Source organism: Aricia agestis, chromosome 4, assembly GCF_905147365.1.
Source record: "Aricia agestis chromosome 4, ilAriAges1.1, whole genome shotgun sequence".
Lineage (NCBI taxonomy): Eukaryota > Metazoa > Arthropoda > Insecta > Lepidoptera > Lycaenidae > Aricia > Aricia agestis.
The window spans coordinates 16,027,971-16,047,219 of record NC_056409.1 but is presented as its reverse complement, the minus strand read 5'-3'; the positions used below and the strand labels follow the sequence as shown (position 1 = coordinate 16,047,219).

Here is a 19,249-nt window from a genome sequence, read left to right as displayed (position 1 = left end):
TGCGTTAGCTATAAAAGGTAAAACGTCAACTACTCTTAGACTATAAAATTAAAACTGTATTATAAACCGAGTTTATTACTTTTTTAGCTTCGAAAATGCCGTAGCATACTTTACTTTAAATAAAATAATTGACGTCAAAAATTAATATTTTAAAGTTAATTGAAAGGGCTGAAATGTTGTATGACGCCGGAAGGAAATCACTGGGGGGTTACGTCATGCGTGCCTGACCTGAAAATTTTTCGGACAACCGTTAAAACTGTATAAAATGTTCACCAAATATAGTCACGGATTAAAGGGTTCGCTTTGTTTATACTGAACAACATTTTTTTAAGCCATGGTTGATGTTAAATCTAACTAATCTTTAAAACTATATAAAATGATACATTTTCAAATATTTCTCATCAGATAAAAATTCAAAGAAATCTTCGATTACGAAAATTTGTGTCTCAAGCTCATAAGAATGACAGGTACACCTATTATTAATTTCTTTTACAAGCTTCTCATATGCGACGAAAATTTATCTTAAACCTCTAAACCTAGCTTCTACTAACCGATGCAAAACAAAGCTTTGTTTAAACTCCTTTGAATTTGGGAAAATGAGAGGCTCCAGCCGAGCCGCCGCTGAAAGCCGCTGAATTTTTACTCACATTCTTTCAATGATGATATTGCTTTTATATTTAGAGTTTTACCTACAAACACTTTTCTATTTTTTTTATCTATGGACGCTTCATACCAAGTCAGTCTGGCCCCGTGCTAACCTGAAGGACTTTGGTTACGGGTAGGTACCAGACAACGGAAATAAGTAAGTATAAATAATACTTTTATATTATACATATATTTAAGATTTTTATTATATCATACATAATATAATAATACACATCCGAGACCCAGGAACATTGAAAACTTTTTGTTCCGTCAGCGGGATTCGAACCCGCGACCACCGGCTTGCGCGCAACGGGCCACCAACTGAGCCACAGAGGTCGTCTATTGCATAATATTTACTTGAAGGTTTAAATAGCTTAGGTATGAGTCACTGATCTCCAGTACTTGTATAATGGAGGTCGGTGGTATGAGTTATAAAAATCGATAAAGAAATTAAAAATATAAACAAAATCTAGAACGTAAAGAACCCTCGCCAGTTATTTTAATGAGTTCTTTAAAAAACTGTTACAGTTAGAAAGTTCTGGTGAATTTATAACGTTCTCCATCTACATACTGTTTACAAAATTTTAAATTGTAAAGGAGCCACTTGAATTACAAATATGTTTAAACTGCTTTGGCCGATATTTGTTTAGATAACATTAACCGCCTTACATAAGCTCATTCGCTGGCTATTTCATGCCGGGCCATTTGTGAAATCGGTCTAAATACGGTTTGATTCAGAAAAACAAAGCAATCACTTTAATCTAACACAATATTTTATCAATTCGGCAAATTAACTGACGAGTACAACGCGACGTGTGCCTGCAGTACTTAAATACTCGACATTTAATTTTTGCTGATTCATGAGATGTCCGTTAACAACATGTTTAATCATGTTGTCAACAGACTTCTATAATAAGTATGTAAGTATATAATAATTATTAAAAATGTGTACTTAGCTTTAAAGCCACACATTTTTAGGGTTTCGTAGCCAAATGGCAAAAATGGAACCCTTATAGATTCGTCATGACTCATGACGTCTGTCTGTCTGTCCGTCCGTATGTCACAGCCTCTTTTCTCTGAAACTATAAGAGCTATACTATTGAAACTTGGTAAGTAGATGTAGTAAGTATGTAAACCGCATTAAGATTTTGATACAAAAATGGAAAAATTATTAAAAATTTTAGAGGTCCCCATAGGTACAACTGAAACAAAAGCAATGTTTACAAGTACTAACCTATGCGTGTGGGGTATTTATGGATAGGTCTTCAAAAATCATATTGAGGTTTCTAATAAGTATCCTTTTTTTAACCTGAATAGTTTGCGAGAGAGACTCTTCCAAAGTGGTAAAATGTCCCCCTCTCCCCCCTCTAACTTCTAAAGAATATATATATATATATATATATATATATATATATATATATATATATATATATATATATATATATATATATATATATATATATATATATATATATATATATATATATATATATATATATATATATATATATATATATATATATATATATATATATATATATATATATATATATATATATATATATATATATATATATATATATATATATATATATATATATATATATATATAATAAGTCTAAAATATATAAAAGATGTACATTACTATTAAAAAATCGGACAAGTGCGATTTGGACTCGCTCACGAAGGATTCCGTACCATTATAGAGCAAAAATAGGTAAAAAATGTGGCTTTTTGTATGGCAGCCCCCCTTAATTCTTTATTTAATTTAAATTTTATTATAAATTATTAAAGTATAAATACAACCGAGAGTTTTGTGAACAATTCAAATGACAACAACAATTCAAATAGGTAGGCTATTACCATTATTGATATCGAGCAAAAACGGCCAATAAATCACGTTTGTTGTATGGGAGCCTAATATTAATTTAATTTAATTTTTAGTATTTGTTGTTATAGTGGCAACAGATAAACACAATCTTAGACAATTTCAGAAGTCTAGCTATAGAGGTTCTTGAGATACAGCCTGCTGACAGACAGACGGACAAACAGACATCGAAATCTTAGTAATAGGGTCCCGTTTTTACCCTTTGAAAGAAAGAAAGAAAGAAAATAAAATAATCTTTATTTGGTAAAACAGTAGATGGACATTAAAATAATCAAGAACATTTTGTACGGTTATTTTGTACATTTTGGGTACGGAACCCTAAAAACTACCAACGAAAATTGGTTTGATCGAAATCTAGCAAGTAGTTTTTTATACGTCATAAATTATGGTAAGCCTTAATTTAACTTTCATTAAATCAACTGAAATATAAAAATAAGTAATTCGAAAACCTTTTCATTTCATTAAAATAAACTCTATTGCTGCTGTGGAATCCTTCATGGGCGAGTCCAACTCGCACTTGATCGATTTTTTAATTATTGTTAATGTATGAATAAATATCATAAAAAATAATATAGAGCCATATTAATTTCCCACATTTTTTGAATCAAAGAGCCTGAGGCTGACCGCTGAAATCGGAGTGTCCGCCATCCCAAGTAACCTAAGCCACGTGTTAACGAGATTTTAAAAAACTCCGTAATTATAAACAAACCTTAACGAGGTATTCTGATGCTTTCCGAAATAATGATACACATTTTTTCACGTCACCCGATGTTTAAAAATACCCATCAATTAATATAAGTTCAAAGTCTGTTATAAATTTTCGACTTATCACATTTCAAGCGTCTCACATCGAGATGGAAGTTTTCACTTTGTAAAACGACATTATAAATGGCACGTTAAGTGGATTGTTTAACGCGAACTCACTAACTCATTTTATAAGCGACTTACCCAAACTTCGCTTTATACTATAATGCAAGGGAGACTTCATTTTCACTTTAAAGTTATAACTTCTAGTGCAATTATCTAAACGTAGTTTGAAGATAAAAGGCATCGAGATGGGTTGATGACTTATGACAGAAAATTATATCGTGATTCATGCTGTTAATAGTTTACAAGTGGAGCACTTTATGTTTCGAATAACAGTTTATCTCAAATAATTACTACTATCAAAATTATTATATTCAGACACAAAAGCTTAAATAACGTTGCCACAATATATTATTATACTTATTTAAATAATCAGTTTGTTTTGTATGAAACATATAAATCATCACCTAATTAACGCTAAAGACCGAAGCGAACGCATCAATCGGAGCCAAGTGTCCCAAGAAATTCCGATACAATTTCAAAGTGCTTTGGAAATTCTCGAAAACTTTCCTCTTTAGATCGGGAATACGGCGGGAATATAAAAAGCAGCAGCTCACGACGTGCGAAGAAAACGCTCGCCTGAATTAATAAGTACAACACGAAATTTGAATTTAATGAAACAAGTTGGCAAAGCAGCTGAGCGGTATCGATCTTTCTTATTAGGTGTAAGCCGATCCGAAACGATTGTACACATGAATGAGTACGGAGTAATGAAAATGCAAAAGGTTATTCAAATAAAATATTTTAATTTGCACGGCAATTTAGTCGTGACGATTGTATAAATTCGTTCTCTAGAATATTATTTTATTACTGAGTAATTAGAAGGTATATAAAATCCGAATGTTCTCGCTGTGTTGGTTGCCGAATGCCGAATCAGCGGTGGGTTCAAAAAATATTTTGTATAAAACTCTTTCTTTATATTATGTATGTTATAGTGACTGCGGCAAAGCGCGCCACCCAGGCAAGTGTGCCATATAGCTATAACTAATAGCCTTAGCTATAACTGCAGCTGATTGGAAATCTCCAATCACCAGCTGGTATGGAATTTGCTCTATATGGCGCACTTGTCGGGGTGGCGCGCTTTGCCACACTCACTATATTTCATTTTGAATACTGAATAATAAAAAAATACAAACATTTTTTACAATTATAATTATATTGTAGAGCAATACTCAGATCCGTTATCAAAATCGTTAAAAATATATTGCACAAAATAACAGGCGTGTTTTGCAGGCAAGAAAACCGGAAAACCCGTAAATGGTCAGTATTAGCATATGCTGACCGCCATATTGGCACTATAAGCGCGGGAAACTTAACCGATCTATTGTGGCCGCTCTACAACCCTGCTCCCTCATTGCCCGCCATAAAAGAAGTGTTCCTTTCACGTTATGACTTCGAGGAAAAAAGGACAAGGATAAAACAAGCTATGATTAAGTTAGAGTCATAAAAGTATTGCAAAATTAAAACGTTTTAATAAAAAGGATATCTGGAAAACTGTGCACTACTGATAATACAATAATGATTATGTTTTCATGATACTTTAATTACCTACTAACAGATTACTAGGTATTTGCCATAATTTTGTAGAATTATCTTATCTTATATCTTATATCTTATCTTATCTTATCTTATCTTATCTTATCTTATCTTATCTTATCTTATATCTTCTTATCTTATCTTATCTTATATATATATAAAAGAAAGTCGTGTATGTTATAACAACACTTATAACTCGAGAACGGCTGGACCAATTGCCATGGTTTTTGATTTGTTGGATTTGTTTTCGTCCCGAATAGCAGAATACATCTAAAAACAATGAAAACCTGATATGTGTAATGATTAATGAATACTTTATCATTTCCATAGATGCTGATTTGTTTATTACATGTCAAACATTTGTTGTCCAATCCTGTCAAATAGTGTAACAACTATTTTTTTTGGAGCTTATGGCCTGGTTGCTGAGACCTTTAGTCCGGCCGCACATTGTCCGAAATTTCTGATACGAAACATTTGAACGTCGGCCGGACCGCCACACCGCACACTACGTCGGAAGCTGGCTGAACCGGCAAGACTAGACGATAAAGTACGAGACGTCATCTTGCAGGAGTCAAAGGGCGAAGAAGGTCATGACAAATTTACCGGCGAAAATTACCAGCAGAGTCACCGGGAATTTTTATAATTTTGTAGGTAATTTAGAAGACAAGACTTATTTTATTACTTATTGATTATGTTTATTTTTATAAAGCATTTTTAAAATAGGTTTTGATGATTATTGCGCACATGTTGCCTCCCCCGGGAGTGTATTTATTTTTTGTAAAATGTCTACAAAGTTGTACTGTTATATTTGTTTGTTTTAGACATTAATTTTCGATTTTTTTTTTATTAACCGAAAATAATACCTAAGATTGCCATTATTGGTTCCGCAACCAGAGCCATTGTGCTCCCTGCTTTATGGCGAAACACTAGAATCACGACATTTTCCTTCGGTTTTCCTTCCTGGCGCTATAACTCCAGAACGCACGAACCGATTTCCACGGTTTTGCATTCGTTGGAAAGGTCTCGGGCTCCGTGAGGTCTATAGAAAAAAATCAGAAAAACCTTCAAGAGGAAAGCAGGAAAATAGGGAAAATAATTTTATGGCAAAACAATGTTTGCCGGGACAGCTAGTTGCATATAAAGCAGACATTTTAAATCGTTACGATATCGTTTGGCGGCTACGGTGTGTAATTTAATCCGCGATATCGCCTGCAATAACGCTGTGTAATCCTACAATTATCTTCAATTGCATATTTCATGGCGAAAAATGATCGTACATGCATAAATATAAACTTGCTTAGTGGAATTTATGTTTCGATAGAACAAGCATTCCACGGCGCCGCATAGAAGTCGCTTTTACAACCACTATCGTGAAAATGTTAATGCATTATTCAAACGCTATAATTTCAGACTTTGCCTCGGCTGTACGATTTATTATCATATCACATGTGGATCTCGGGTCGGAGATTCAATATAAGGTTTTCTGTTGTATATGAATGTAAACAAAGAGGCTCGTTTCGTAAAATCCTACCTTCTTTTTTTTGGGTTCTTTTTTCAAGTCTTGTTTTAATGAACACGATTTTGCGAACAATCATGTGAACAGCGTAAGAGTTTTTTAGTCGATTGAGACCGTAAAGAAGAATCCACCTATACATTAAAATAGCCCTCTCTTTTTAAATTAGATTTAACAAAAGAAGACGTCATATTATTATATCATTTCTGCGAAAATTGCGCGTATGGCGTTTGATATATTTGCGAAACCATTAATTAGTACTACCAATAAATCAAACTGGTAATGGGCACTACGTTCTAAAACAAAACGTCAGTGCCGAATGGAAGCCATTTAATTGACACTGTCAACTATGAAATTCCCTAAAATTGCTTGTTTCATTTGCTACTTGCAGCCGCCAACGCGCGCTCTAATGACTGCCAACTGGCCCAATCCTGATTCTGCTATTTTAATCCAACATTAGCACACCCAACTAGCTCACATGCTCACGTGGACCTGAGATTAGCGCGTTCAAACAAACTCTTCCGCTTTATAATATTAGTATAGATATATTAAAATTATTATACAATTATAATATTATATTATTATTTATTAAGTTTATTTATTATAATAATAGCTGTCCCGGTGAACTTCGTGTCACTTAAAAACCTTCCCAGGACTTCTACGAATATTTTAAGACCAAAATCAGCCTAATCCGTTCAGCCGTTTGCGAGTTTTAGCGCGACTAACACATTTGAAAATCCATTTATATATATATATAGATTTATTATTATTATTATAATATTATAAATGCGAAAGTGTGTCTGTCTATCTGCCTGTCTGTCTATTACATCTTCAGGCCCCAACCGCTGAACCGATTTAGCTGAAATTTCGTACGGAGATGCTTTGTGTCCTGGGAAAGGACATAAGATACTTTTTATCCCGTAAAAATGTACGGTTCCCGCGCGATAAACGAATTTTGGCGCAACGGAGTTGCGGGCGTCATCTATTAAAATATAATTTTGTAGTGACATTAAAGCTACACTGCATCGAAAACATAATATTATCGGAACTGTTATTGAAAGATTGTTTGTTTCGATTGTTCAGAATCGTCGACCTACTCATACTAGGTAACCCAACAGCCCGATACAATAGTAGGCCGCATACTTTCATAATAGCGAGCAAGGGTTAAACCTCGTAATTTGGTTTGTGGCCGACCTTCATTGTTCGTTACCTGATATTTATCTTTTGTTATTAAATAACTTCCAATCGATGTTTTGTTTTCAAACCGAATGTTTTATCAGAGATTGAATTTCGACTTCAGTAAGTTAAATTTTTTCGGACTAATTAATATTAATGATCAGTTATTTAAATTAGCATTCTAAAACGTTTAGCTTAACGTGTTAATTACAATTAAAAATTATCGTGCGAAATTAAATTTAAACTAGTTCGTTAGGCTTCAAATAATATTTTTTGTGTTGGATAGATAGAAAACATTTTTCATATCTACATAATATTGTTTTGTCTTACATAAAATTTCAGGGATACCGATTTAAACACATACTGAATTGAAGTATTATTGTCGAAACTATTGGTAAGCAATAAGGCGACCGCCATAAACCATTATATAGCTTTTATTGGAAAGGGTTTCTTCTTATTATTTATACATCGGCCCTTTTAAAAGTTCTTGTTATTACAATAGAGAGTAGTCGTTTTGCCCTACTCGATATCATATTCAAGGAAAACGTGGTTAAAAACAGTATTGTGATTTAATAGGTCAAAGTGATCAAACATGCTTTTCAACTTTTCTAATACCATGTAAGTGTGTACGTAGGAAATATATACCTAGGTATTTCGTTTTAATAAGCTATACCTATAAAATATTGGAAAGCTCCGAAAACCTTCTAAAATTAGACAATTAGAATTAGAAAAAAAAAAAGAAAAAGACAACAATTATTACTTAGATACTATTAAACAAGGAGACTTACATTTATAGTTTTATATAGAATTTTAATTTTTGTCACTTTATTCGACATCAGTAATGACAGCGTTATTTGTATATTTTATAAATGCAAATTTAAACATTACTTATGCATTCATTTCTAGAATGCGGGTTGCATATCTTCAAAATTACGTAAATCAAGTTAATAGGGATTTAAACGGAGGAGGATATTACTATTTTCATTTATTTAAATTAGCATACTGCGAATTCACATTTCTGAATTGAATTGTAGATTCAGGATGTCTTCTAATTGTGCTTACGCCATACGTGTAGTAGCTCCTTCACGTTGGACACGATGGACCATGATTTCGAAGCAGCTATGCTATGTCGATCAAGGCCATTCATACAGGCATATTATGTTGTGGTTCATCGGGTGCCAATGTGATATGTTTTTAATCATTTCTGTAGGGACTAGTCCATGCTTGCACTTTTAATTCCAACTTCCAAGCATTTCGCTTCAGTACTGTAGCATCTGTTGTAGCACTCTATACTATACTAATAAAGATATACTATACTTAAGACAGACTGACATACTCTATACTATACTATACTAGACAATATAATATAGTTATATCCGGGACTCGACCCAAAGTCTATTTATCTCTCTATCACGAACTTTAGTGAAACATCTTATCTTATACAGTGTGTAACAAAAATAAGTGATAATACTTTAGGGTGTGTACGTGTTCCTTGTAGAGAGTTCACTGTGAAAGTAGCAGCTCTGAAAGACGAAAAAATTTTTTCACTTTTGTATGGGCAAAGGCCCGAGCGTCACGAGTTTCCCCATACCAAAGTGAAAAAATTTTTTGGTCTTTCAGCGCTGCCACTTTCACAGTGAACTCTCTACAAGGAACACATACACACCCTAAAGTATTATCACTTATTTTTGTTACACCCTGTATATAAAATTCTCGTGTCACAAATTTAGGCCGCATACTCGTATCTACTCCTCCGAAACGGCTTTACTGATTTTAACCAAATGTTATAATATGCATATTCAGTGGGTCTGAGAATCGGCTCCTGGGTACTTATTATATTGATAAGTGCATTTGTTGAATAAATAATAGTAAATTATTACAACACGAGACTGAAAGCGACCATTGTTTGTGAGACGGGATAGCGATGGACGTTGCCATGGTGACATACTTATTTAGTCACTTCAATAAAATAATACGGGCGAAATACTTTATATTATGGCAAAGAAACGTTTGCCGGGACAGCTAGTAATAATATAATTATTTTTATAGTCGAAACTCATAAGGTAGCAAAGTAGTGCACCGGATATGCTAACTATAATTTTGACATTAAGTTGATGATCACATTCTAAACGTACATAAATCTTATATGGATCTAATGAAAGCTTTTATCTCGTCTTGTGCTCAAATTTTGTTTTCGTCTGTGTAAAAGGAGCATTTGACCCGAGCCCGACCGTGTTTCAGGTTTACTCACCGTCGGGGCCGTTTTTCTTTATACAACCCTTATTTTTCATTATAAAACCTTTACCCAAAGTATTTTTCATCATAAAAATAATCTGAGAATCGCCTTAAATTACACCGCTTATGAACGTTTATACATAAACAGACAAAAAGCCTGGCAGAAAAATAATTTAAGATGGTTAAGGTTTAAGGTGGTAAAGCTAGGACCTGTTACTTTAAAAACGCTTAAAACTAGTAAATGCATTTGCTTAAAACATCTTTTAAAACTGTAAGATAATCTTAAAAAAAAACGATCCGCACAATTTTTATAGTGACCTTATTTTGTAGACAACAAAAATGAAACCTGACTGAATTCAACTTTTAAGTGAAAGATAAAACTTAAATTGTGTTCGTTTTTCGACGAGCGTTCTCTCTGAATTGTATTAAAGAAATAAAATCAAAACACTTGTATTTGAATATTATTTTCAACGAACAACTACTTTATTCCTTAAGAAGTGGAGAGCACTCAGAAACTTAAAATATTTTGTTCTGAGTTAGTTTTTACTTTTAACCTAATTAATAAAGTATTAACTAAGGTATGAACGAAAGAAGCGAACAGATAATTTTAAACCTATTTTGCCCTTCATCATAGATATATATAAAACTCAAAGGTGACTGACTGACATGGTGATCTATCAACGCACAGCCCAAACCACTGGACCGATCGGGCTGAAATTTGGCATGCAGGTAGATGATATAACGTAGGCATCTGCTAAGAAAGGATTTTGATCAATTCTACCCCCAAGTGGTCAAAATAGGGGATGAAAATTTGTATATAATAATACTTGCTAACGCGAGCGAAGCCGCGGGCAAAAGCTCGTATAATATAAAGTTGTGTGTCTCGATCCTTCGTTTGAACTTTTATGTCTGTTGAGTGAATTCGATTTGAAAGACATGGCTGAGTTACTCTATGATATTATTATGTATATTGTGCCCTTGCAAAGTAGAAGGAAACAGTAGGAACAAAAAAGACATATTCACGCAGGACTTTTTTGAAGTCGATAAATAAACGTGCTAAATGTATATTATTTTGTTCCAGTGCCACCGCACCAGCTGATCCTGTACGACAAGTCGGGGAGGGACATCTCGGGCGTGGTGGGGCCGCTGGAGGAAGGGAACGAGCTCGTCCTCATCTGCGAGGTCCGGGGAGGTGAGAACTCAAACGCCACTCAACAAAACTACGCTCAACTCAGTTCAACTTAGGACTCCCACACAAAACTGCCAATTCGCATCGCATCGCATCGTAATGTCATTTTTAGAGTTCCGTACCCAAAGGGTAAAAACGGGACCCTATTACTAAGACTTCGATGTCTGTTCGTCTGTCCGTCTGTCTGTCTCCAGAGTCCAGACTGTGACCCAAAAACGGTAAAAGTAGAGTTGATATTTACATAGATTATGTATTTCAGTTGCCGCTATAACAACAAATACTAAAAACATAACCTCCTCCTTTTTGGAAGTCGGTTAAAAATAAATTAACAATTTAAGTGGGGCTCCCATACAACGTGATTTTTCAATCATTTTTTGCTTGGTATCAATGATGACAACAGTTAGGCACCTGAAATGTTCACAAAATACTCAGCTACATTTATTATTTAATGATTGAAAATAACATTTTAATAAAATAAATTACCTATTAAGTTAGGCTCCCATACAAAAACACATTTTTTTACTATTTTTGCTCTATAATGGTACGGTACCGTTCATGTGCGAATGCAAATCGCACTCTGCCGGTTTATTATAAATTGAAAAGAAAAAATGTACGATTCCCGCACGATAAATGAATTTTGGCGCAACGGAGTTGCGGGCGATATCTAGTGTTTAATATTTTTAAGGTAAGAATAATGCAGGATAATTATTAAATTAATATTCTTAATATTTCTCACTCAACAGCTTTAAGTCAGTCAGTTCCTGTAAGGTAAGAATAATGCGGGATACGAGTAGTTATTAAAAGGCTAAAAGTAAGGTGGATTTAAAAAGAAAAATGCGGGTGTATCCGGAGGGTAGTTATAAATGATGAAGCATCAATCTGCTAGTGAGCCGTGACGTCACCGATATTCACGTAACCCGTTATCGCCGCAGGTTATCTCGCTAAAACTGTCTTGTCATTAAAGTTTCAGTAACGGGTTAGGTGGGGTAACGTTTTTATTAAAATAGCTGTATCCTAAAATGACCTTTGAAATCTTGTTTAGATGCACTGTACATAATATTATTGGGGAGGATAGAAATGATAAACTCGTGGACACGTGATCTGATAAAAAATTCGTAGGACGGAGGGAAAACAGACCACCGGCATGGCGTCGGAGAGAATGTAATATTCCCACTCTCTTTCTACCGTGCGGTTCCAATGTATGCGAGCTGTATCTTCTGCCAGCACTCTCGGAGCAACCCGTTGTTGTTGTGTGTAATTTTGTGCTTATGGTATTGCTAATGGTAAAATGTTGAATAATATTTCTGCTTGGAGACTTTGAAGCGTGATATTACGCGAAGAGAGATATTGAAGCGTGTAAGCAACAAAACATTCAAACAAACTTTATTATAGCTGTTTATTCAAAAGGTTGTGACGCGTTATTATCGTCAGACTAATCCACAGTTTAGTAGGAGCCTTGAACCGTTTTGCACAACTCAGTGGTCTCCGACGGCGTCACAAATCAAGACGTTATCATACAAGGAATAAGCGTTAGTTCCCTCAAGTGGGAGATGAGAAATTAAACCGATTACTTTGATATATTGCTTCTGAACTCGCCGATAAGTCACTGGGAGATAGGCTCCAAATGGTACCCGTGTAAACTTCCCCCGCAGCCCGCGCTGCCCCCCGCCCCGAGGACGAGGGGATATCCCCAATCCCAGATCAAACGTAAAATTTCACTTAGCTTAAGTAAATTATTGACATTTGCAGGCGCCATTTGCATCGAACAAATATTTTTTGACTATACGGCTAATGGCTAAAGTGAATCTTTTGTGATTTTTTACGGAAGCCGTGAAAATGTCAGTCCTGAATTAACTTTAGGATACATTTATCATTCTAACAAAAGTTATTTTGATCAAGGTACTTATTATCTTTTTTTATGAACTAAGGGGGCAAACGAGCAAACGGGTCACCTGATGGAAAGCAACTTCCGTCGCCACACGCAACATCAGAAGAGCTACAGGTGCGTTGCCGGCCTTTTAAGAGGGAATATGACTACAGGGTAGGGGAGGAAAGGAAGGGAATAGGGAAGGGTAGGGAAGGGAAGGGTAGGGAAGGGAAGGGTAGGGAATCTGGCCTCCGGTAAACTCACGCACTCGGCGAAACACAGCGCAAGCGCTGTTTCACGCCGGTTTTCTGTGAGCCCGTGGTATTTGTTCAGTCAAGCCGGCTCATTCGTGCCGAAGCATGACTCTACTACATAAAAAATCTTAGTAGTTATTCGTAGTGGTTATCTTAGTGGCTTTCTAAAAGCAAAATAAAATCAGTACTATCTGTAACAGAAGTTTTCTTAAGTTTTAAAGTAGGTTTTAAGACATTGTACGTACTTAAATATCATAATAGTTAATATAATTATATGAATTTGTACAAAAATAACACTAATCCTTTAGCAAATTCCACGTATTCTCTTACCCAATTTATTTGCCACTTGTTGGATTCTATAGGAAATCAAATATTAGTCGGAGCGCGGTGGCTATTGACCACATCCGATTGCCGAACTTGGGATTATTTCCTTTGTCGCGAATACTCGTGTCTCACAAGTGTGCGTACATCTGCACGCAGTACATACACTTTTGACTTGTGAGTCGTGACTGTGACCGGCAGTGACGGATTAACCCTTAATCAAATTAAGCAATTGCCTAGGGCATCACGTCGGAGGGGGCACCAGAAGAAGGACAAAAAACATCCGTCCTTAGGGCATCACGTCTCACCACTCTCACTTCACCAAAAACCTCAGCAAAAAAAGTTTTAGTTGACATCCGTATGTCAACTAAAACTTTTACACATAGTCATGGATTGCTTAGGGCATCAAGTAGTCTTAATCCGTCACTGGTGACCGGACATAGTGCGGAAATGATCGTTCGGAAATTGTGTGACGTGTCATATTATGATATCTGTAATATCTACAGTACATCTTATCTTATATCCTTAAACGAGCAATTCTTGTATATATATATATATATATATATATATATATATATATATATATATATATATATATATATATATATATATATATATATTGGAATCTCAGATCGGCCCCAACGATTTTTATGAAATGTAGTTTCGATAAATCGATCTAGCTAAGATTCATTTTTAGAAAATGTCTTTTTATTCGTGTTTTATCGATAATCGATAAACTGAAATATATGACTCTTCCTCACATATATTGGCGAATAATAATACTATTTTGTGAGCAACTAATTGCTTTAACGACACAACAACAGCTAAAGCTATTCCAGCAGATGGCGTTGTTAAGTAACACGAAGTCAATGAGTGTTTACTATACCGAGCAAAGCTCGGTCATCCAGGTACTACACTTCTTATATGTCACGGTCATACTGTCATAGTCGTGTCTTGTCTGAAGGCACTACAAAAAAAAAACTACTATGCATCGCACACGCTCTTTTGTTTAACTCCCAATATAATAAATAATTCAATTTAATTATAAATTGTTACCAAAGAGCAGCGGGGCTAAAATGGTCGCTTTGGAGAATCATATATTGAATCATAATATGATTCATTTTTCTTAAATCGCAAAATGCAAGTCTGCTTGCAATTCATGTCTAGTAAATCGTACTAATTTGACATTTGTCAGTTTGGCAGTTTTGACAATTCATTTGCTGAATTGATTGAGAGGAATTGCTAAATGTTACCGTTTTAGCCCCGCAGATTTCAGTCCATTTCCCCGATCATTTTTCTTACATACAAAGTATCAGAATAATATATTACATGCGTCCGTCGTTAATTTCGCTTAATTTAATTATAAAGTTTGAAATGTTGCCGTGACATCAATTAACTAACGAGAAAACGTAATAACGTTACTGTGACGGTAACGTCACAAAGGAAAACAGACAACGGCTTCATCTTGTATTAACTTGACATGGTAATTGCTTCAATCACTTGTTAAAAATATAATATTGTTGCGAAAAAATATTATATTAACCGTTAACAATACGAGTATGAGAGGGTCTTTAATATTTATTAATAAATGGTTATCTTATAAATATTATGTTTATAAAGTGCTGTAGATGAGTCTGTTAAAAGACAATCGGTTTTTGTTTTGTCTTCTTATATCAATGCCATAAAGTTAATATACCTAGCGGAATAGAGAAACAAACGCCTGAGCAAGAGAGATGTCACTATCAGTAACACTGCGTGGTAAAAAGAGATGTGTGATACATGACAGCAGCATTCTTTTTTTGACGTCCAGTCGGCACGTGCCGCACGTTGATAATTTAATCGCATAGAATTCATGTTCAATCATGCTTGTGTAAGTGTATACGTACATATATCGATGGCCCCAACGAATAAACGTGCAAGAGCTCTTACCCAAAAAATTTTTTTTAGATTTTTCGTTTGCATAGCCTATGATACACCTATGTAATTTTTTTTTTTTTTTTGACTTAAAATAACGATCTTATAGCAATGTAGACCTTTATTGTACGGAAAAAATAATAACTTAAATCACATCAATAATAAAACATGCGCTTATTGCAGATTATTTGTTTATTCGAGTTTACCAGAATAAACGTGTTAAAATAATCTGGCGCACGTGTCTATCATTTCCTTTGGGTTATAACTCTTGCATGATTATTCGTGTAAAAATGCAAGCGACTTCTATTAGTAATGCCTCATTGCAGATGGCGAAACTTTGAATATAATAATCACAGCTATTCTATTTTCTTTTACTAATTTCTCTTGTCTTTTCTGTTTTCTTAAAGGTTATTCGAAGAGCTGTTGTAAAGTTTATCAGAAGAGCTGCTGGTGAGTTGCCGGTCTTTTTAAGAGGGAATATGCTCTCTTCTTGAAGGTTTGCAGGTCGTATAGGTCCGGAAATACTAGTGGTGACAGTTCATTCCAAATTTTACTGCGTGCGGCAGAAAGTTAGGCAAAAAAAGCACGGTGGAAGACTGCCACTCATCAAGGTCATGAGGATGGTATATTTTTCACGTGGAACGTTGGCGAAAAGTTGCAGGAGGTATGATTCCGAACAATTTCTCAGAGCACTCCCCGTGATACAACCGATTGAGGATGCAGAGTGAAGCTATTTACATCTCGGCGTAATTCGAAGGGGTTCAGCCTGTTTGAAACATTATGGTAGTCAAAAATTCGAGCAGCCCTTCGTTGGATACGATCTAAAGGGATTAGTTGGTATTTTGGGGTCCCTTTGGGGGCCCAGAAATGAGAACAGTGAGGCTGAACCTGCATCTTGTAGAGTTGCATGCATTGGTCCAGACTGAAATACTGTCTCGTCCTGTTAAGAACACCAAGTTTTTTTGAGGCTAACTTGGCATCATCCTCTAGATGACATCGGAACTGAACTTCGCTTGATATGCTTACGCCAAGTATTTCAATGCTGGGAGGGGATTATTAAAGAGGTGCCCTGAAAACGAGGATATACGACCATTGGTTACTTTTAGTTTTGAACGCGCAGACTTGGCGGGGTTGGATTGGACTAAGTACTATCTACCCCATTCAGATACTTTATAGAAATAGGTTAGGAGATTGGGCCTCCGGTAAACTCACTCACTCGGCGAAACACAGCGCAAGTGCTGTTTTACGCCGGTTTTCTGTGAGAACGTGGTATTTCTCCGGTCGAGCCGGCCCATTCGTGCCGAAGCATGGCTCTCCCACGTATATCATAGCATAGCAATAAATGCCGTTGGTCTGTAACATGTCATTGATGTGCCAAAAAACTTGTGACCTATTTGCATAAATTCTCCGGAATCCCATATTATGACGGAAGCTTTGATAGCAGCGCTTTAGCCAAACTCGATCAAAAGCCTTCACAATGTCCAAACTAACAGCCAATGCCTTTCCTTTCCACACAATCACCTGAGCCCAACGATGAGTTTGGTACGCCAAGAGATGACCAGCCAAGCGACCCTTTTGGAACCCGTACTGTTTGACGTGTTTGTCGCTTAGTAATGTTTGGCCACCCAAGTATCGAAATAGCTGATAATGGATTCCATTATCTTCGAGAAGACGGAGGTTTTAGCAATTGGTCTGTAGTTGAAAGGATTTGAGCGGTCACCTTTTTGGGGATCGGATATACTAAGGCTCTCTCTTTTCTAAGAAGCCGGGAGAATGCCACAAGAGTGGGAAAAATGAAAACGACGCGTTAAGACCGGAGCCACCTCTAAAGCACACTTTTTCAACACAATAGGAGGGATTCCGTCAGGCCCACTCGACTTTTGGATATCAAGGGTACGCAGGGCTATTCACCTTGAGCGCTGATGTAACCCAATATCCGACATGATGCCTCTGCATCATGGTATGGTCGGCGGTTTTTATTCCAAGGTCATCAAGGTCCGAGTTTGACGCAAAAAGATTACCCAAAAGATCGTCTTTGTATTTTGCGTCGTGTGCCAACGATCCATTTCCTACTTGTAGGGATGGTAGGATGGCTTTCAGAAATATTCTTCAATAGCTTAGACCAGAGACCAGAATTCACGGGTTCCCAAAAAAGGCACTCTCTCACCAATACTATTGACGTGCTGTTTCTTTGCCCGAGTGATCTCTCTCTTGAAGGATCTATAGGCAAGGTTGTTCTTCATTTTATATGTATGTGTCCTCGTATAGGCGCGAGGGAGGTCAATATTTGTCAACAACAACAAAAGGTCAACAATATTTTTTTACTGAACCGTCAACAAGAAAATATAAGCTAACTAGACGTTCCACGCAGCCCCGCCCGCATAAATGAGAAATTTAACGGAAACCGTACATTTTCTCGCAAAAAAATAGCCTATTTTTCTTCATGTCATGGTCTACTCTACATCTGTGCCAAATAACTTAAAAATTGATCTAGTAGTTGGCGAGATAAGCGCCTTCAAATAATTTTCCTGGTTTTTTCCACGTTTTCCTACGTTTCTTCACATCTTTTAGTCTTAGAGTGACAATTTATAGTCTATAGACTTCCTCAATAAATGAACCATGTCACAACGAAAAAATTTTTCAAATCGGACCAGTAGTTCCTGAGATTAGCGCATTCAAATAAACAAACTCTTCCACTTCATAATATTAGTATAAATTTACATTTTATACCATGCACTAATAAGGTCGTATTACATAAATAATGAGTCGATCTTCTTAACACTAATATACGGGCTTTTATCTTTACAAACATGTAAAAGCAACAAAATATACAAGAATAAGCGTGTAAATGACCAGAGCATAGCTCAGGGGGAAAAGAAATATACGCGGAATAACCATGCAACATTTCACTGCACTTGTTAAAATTTAATTTATGACACGAATAAACGTGCATTGATACAATAGTGTTAACAAGTCACATATTATTCACTAGAATAATAATTTAATATGGTTTTTCTTAAATATGTGGTACACCGTCAATATTTGATTTTTAATAAATATATGAGCTGAAAGATATTTCTTTACCTTTAATTTGATTATACATTATATTTGTCTATTTTTTATGTAGTCAAAGTTATGTGGTTCCAAACGTTTTTTTTGGCTTCCTGAAAAGTTGTCTTTTTCGATTGCACGTTTATTCGTTGGGGCCATCGATAATTTTCACACAGATGAAAACCAATTTTGGTTGGTTAACAAAACTTTATGATCAATGCACACACATATTGTGTCATAATCTTCTTTTTATATCAATGTAAATACGTAAGAGCAAAGTTTAATCGATTAACTATTAATTTTAATCCATGTTAAACAGGCTAAGTCCCAAGTCCCAACTAAGCTAAGTTAGAATCTCAATTATTTCGTGAATATTCGACGCGACCGACGTAATAACTCTGCAGCGGATAACTTCTCATATCAAAGCCACACGACGTAAAACAAACAGGTACAAACATTTTGATGAAAAAATCTCCCGCGAATACCGAGTCTATTTCGGAAGCAAAATCCAGACGTGAAATTAATGAGTTTTAGTTGAGATCTGATAAATTCACGAGATCGCTACACGTGGATCGAATACTCCGTAAAATATGCAGGCGGCGGCTCTAGGGTTAATTAACGATGCTTTTATTTCATAATAGTTTGGTATTTAAATAGCTATTACTGCATTCTCTTATGCTTTATTTAAAGTGTCCTTTTATTATTCGTAGTATCTGCTTGTGCATACCGGTATTAGTTTATAGAAGTTGAACCAGCACAGAATATTTATGTGGTACCTAAACAATCATAAGTA

General features: G+C 35.5%; 1 protein-coding gene across 1 annotated transcript in view; it reads left to right on the top strand.

The window, feature by feature from the left end:
• LOC121725939 (nephrin-like) overlaps window positions 1-19,249 on the top strand; it is a 100,201-nt gene that overhangs the window by 34,345 nt on the left and 46,607 nt on the right. Inside the window, exon 5 of the mRNA XM_042113138.1 lies at window positions 10,942-11,052. Coding sequence (XP_041969072.1) covers window positions 10,942-11,052 — 111 coding nt within the window. The remainder of the gene's footprint in view (window positions 1-10,941; window positions 11,053-19,249) is intronic.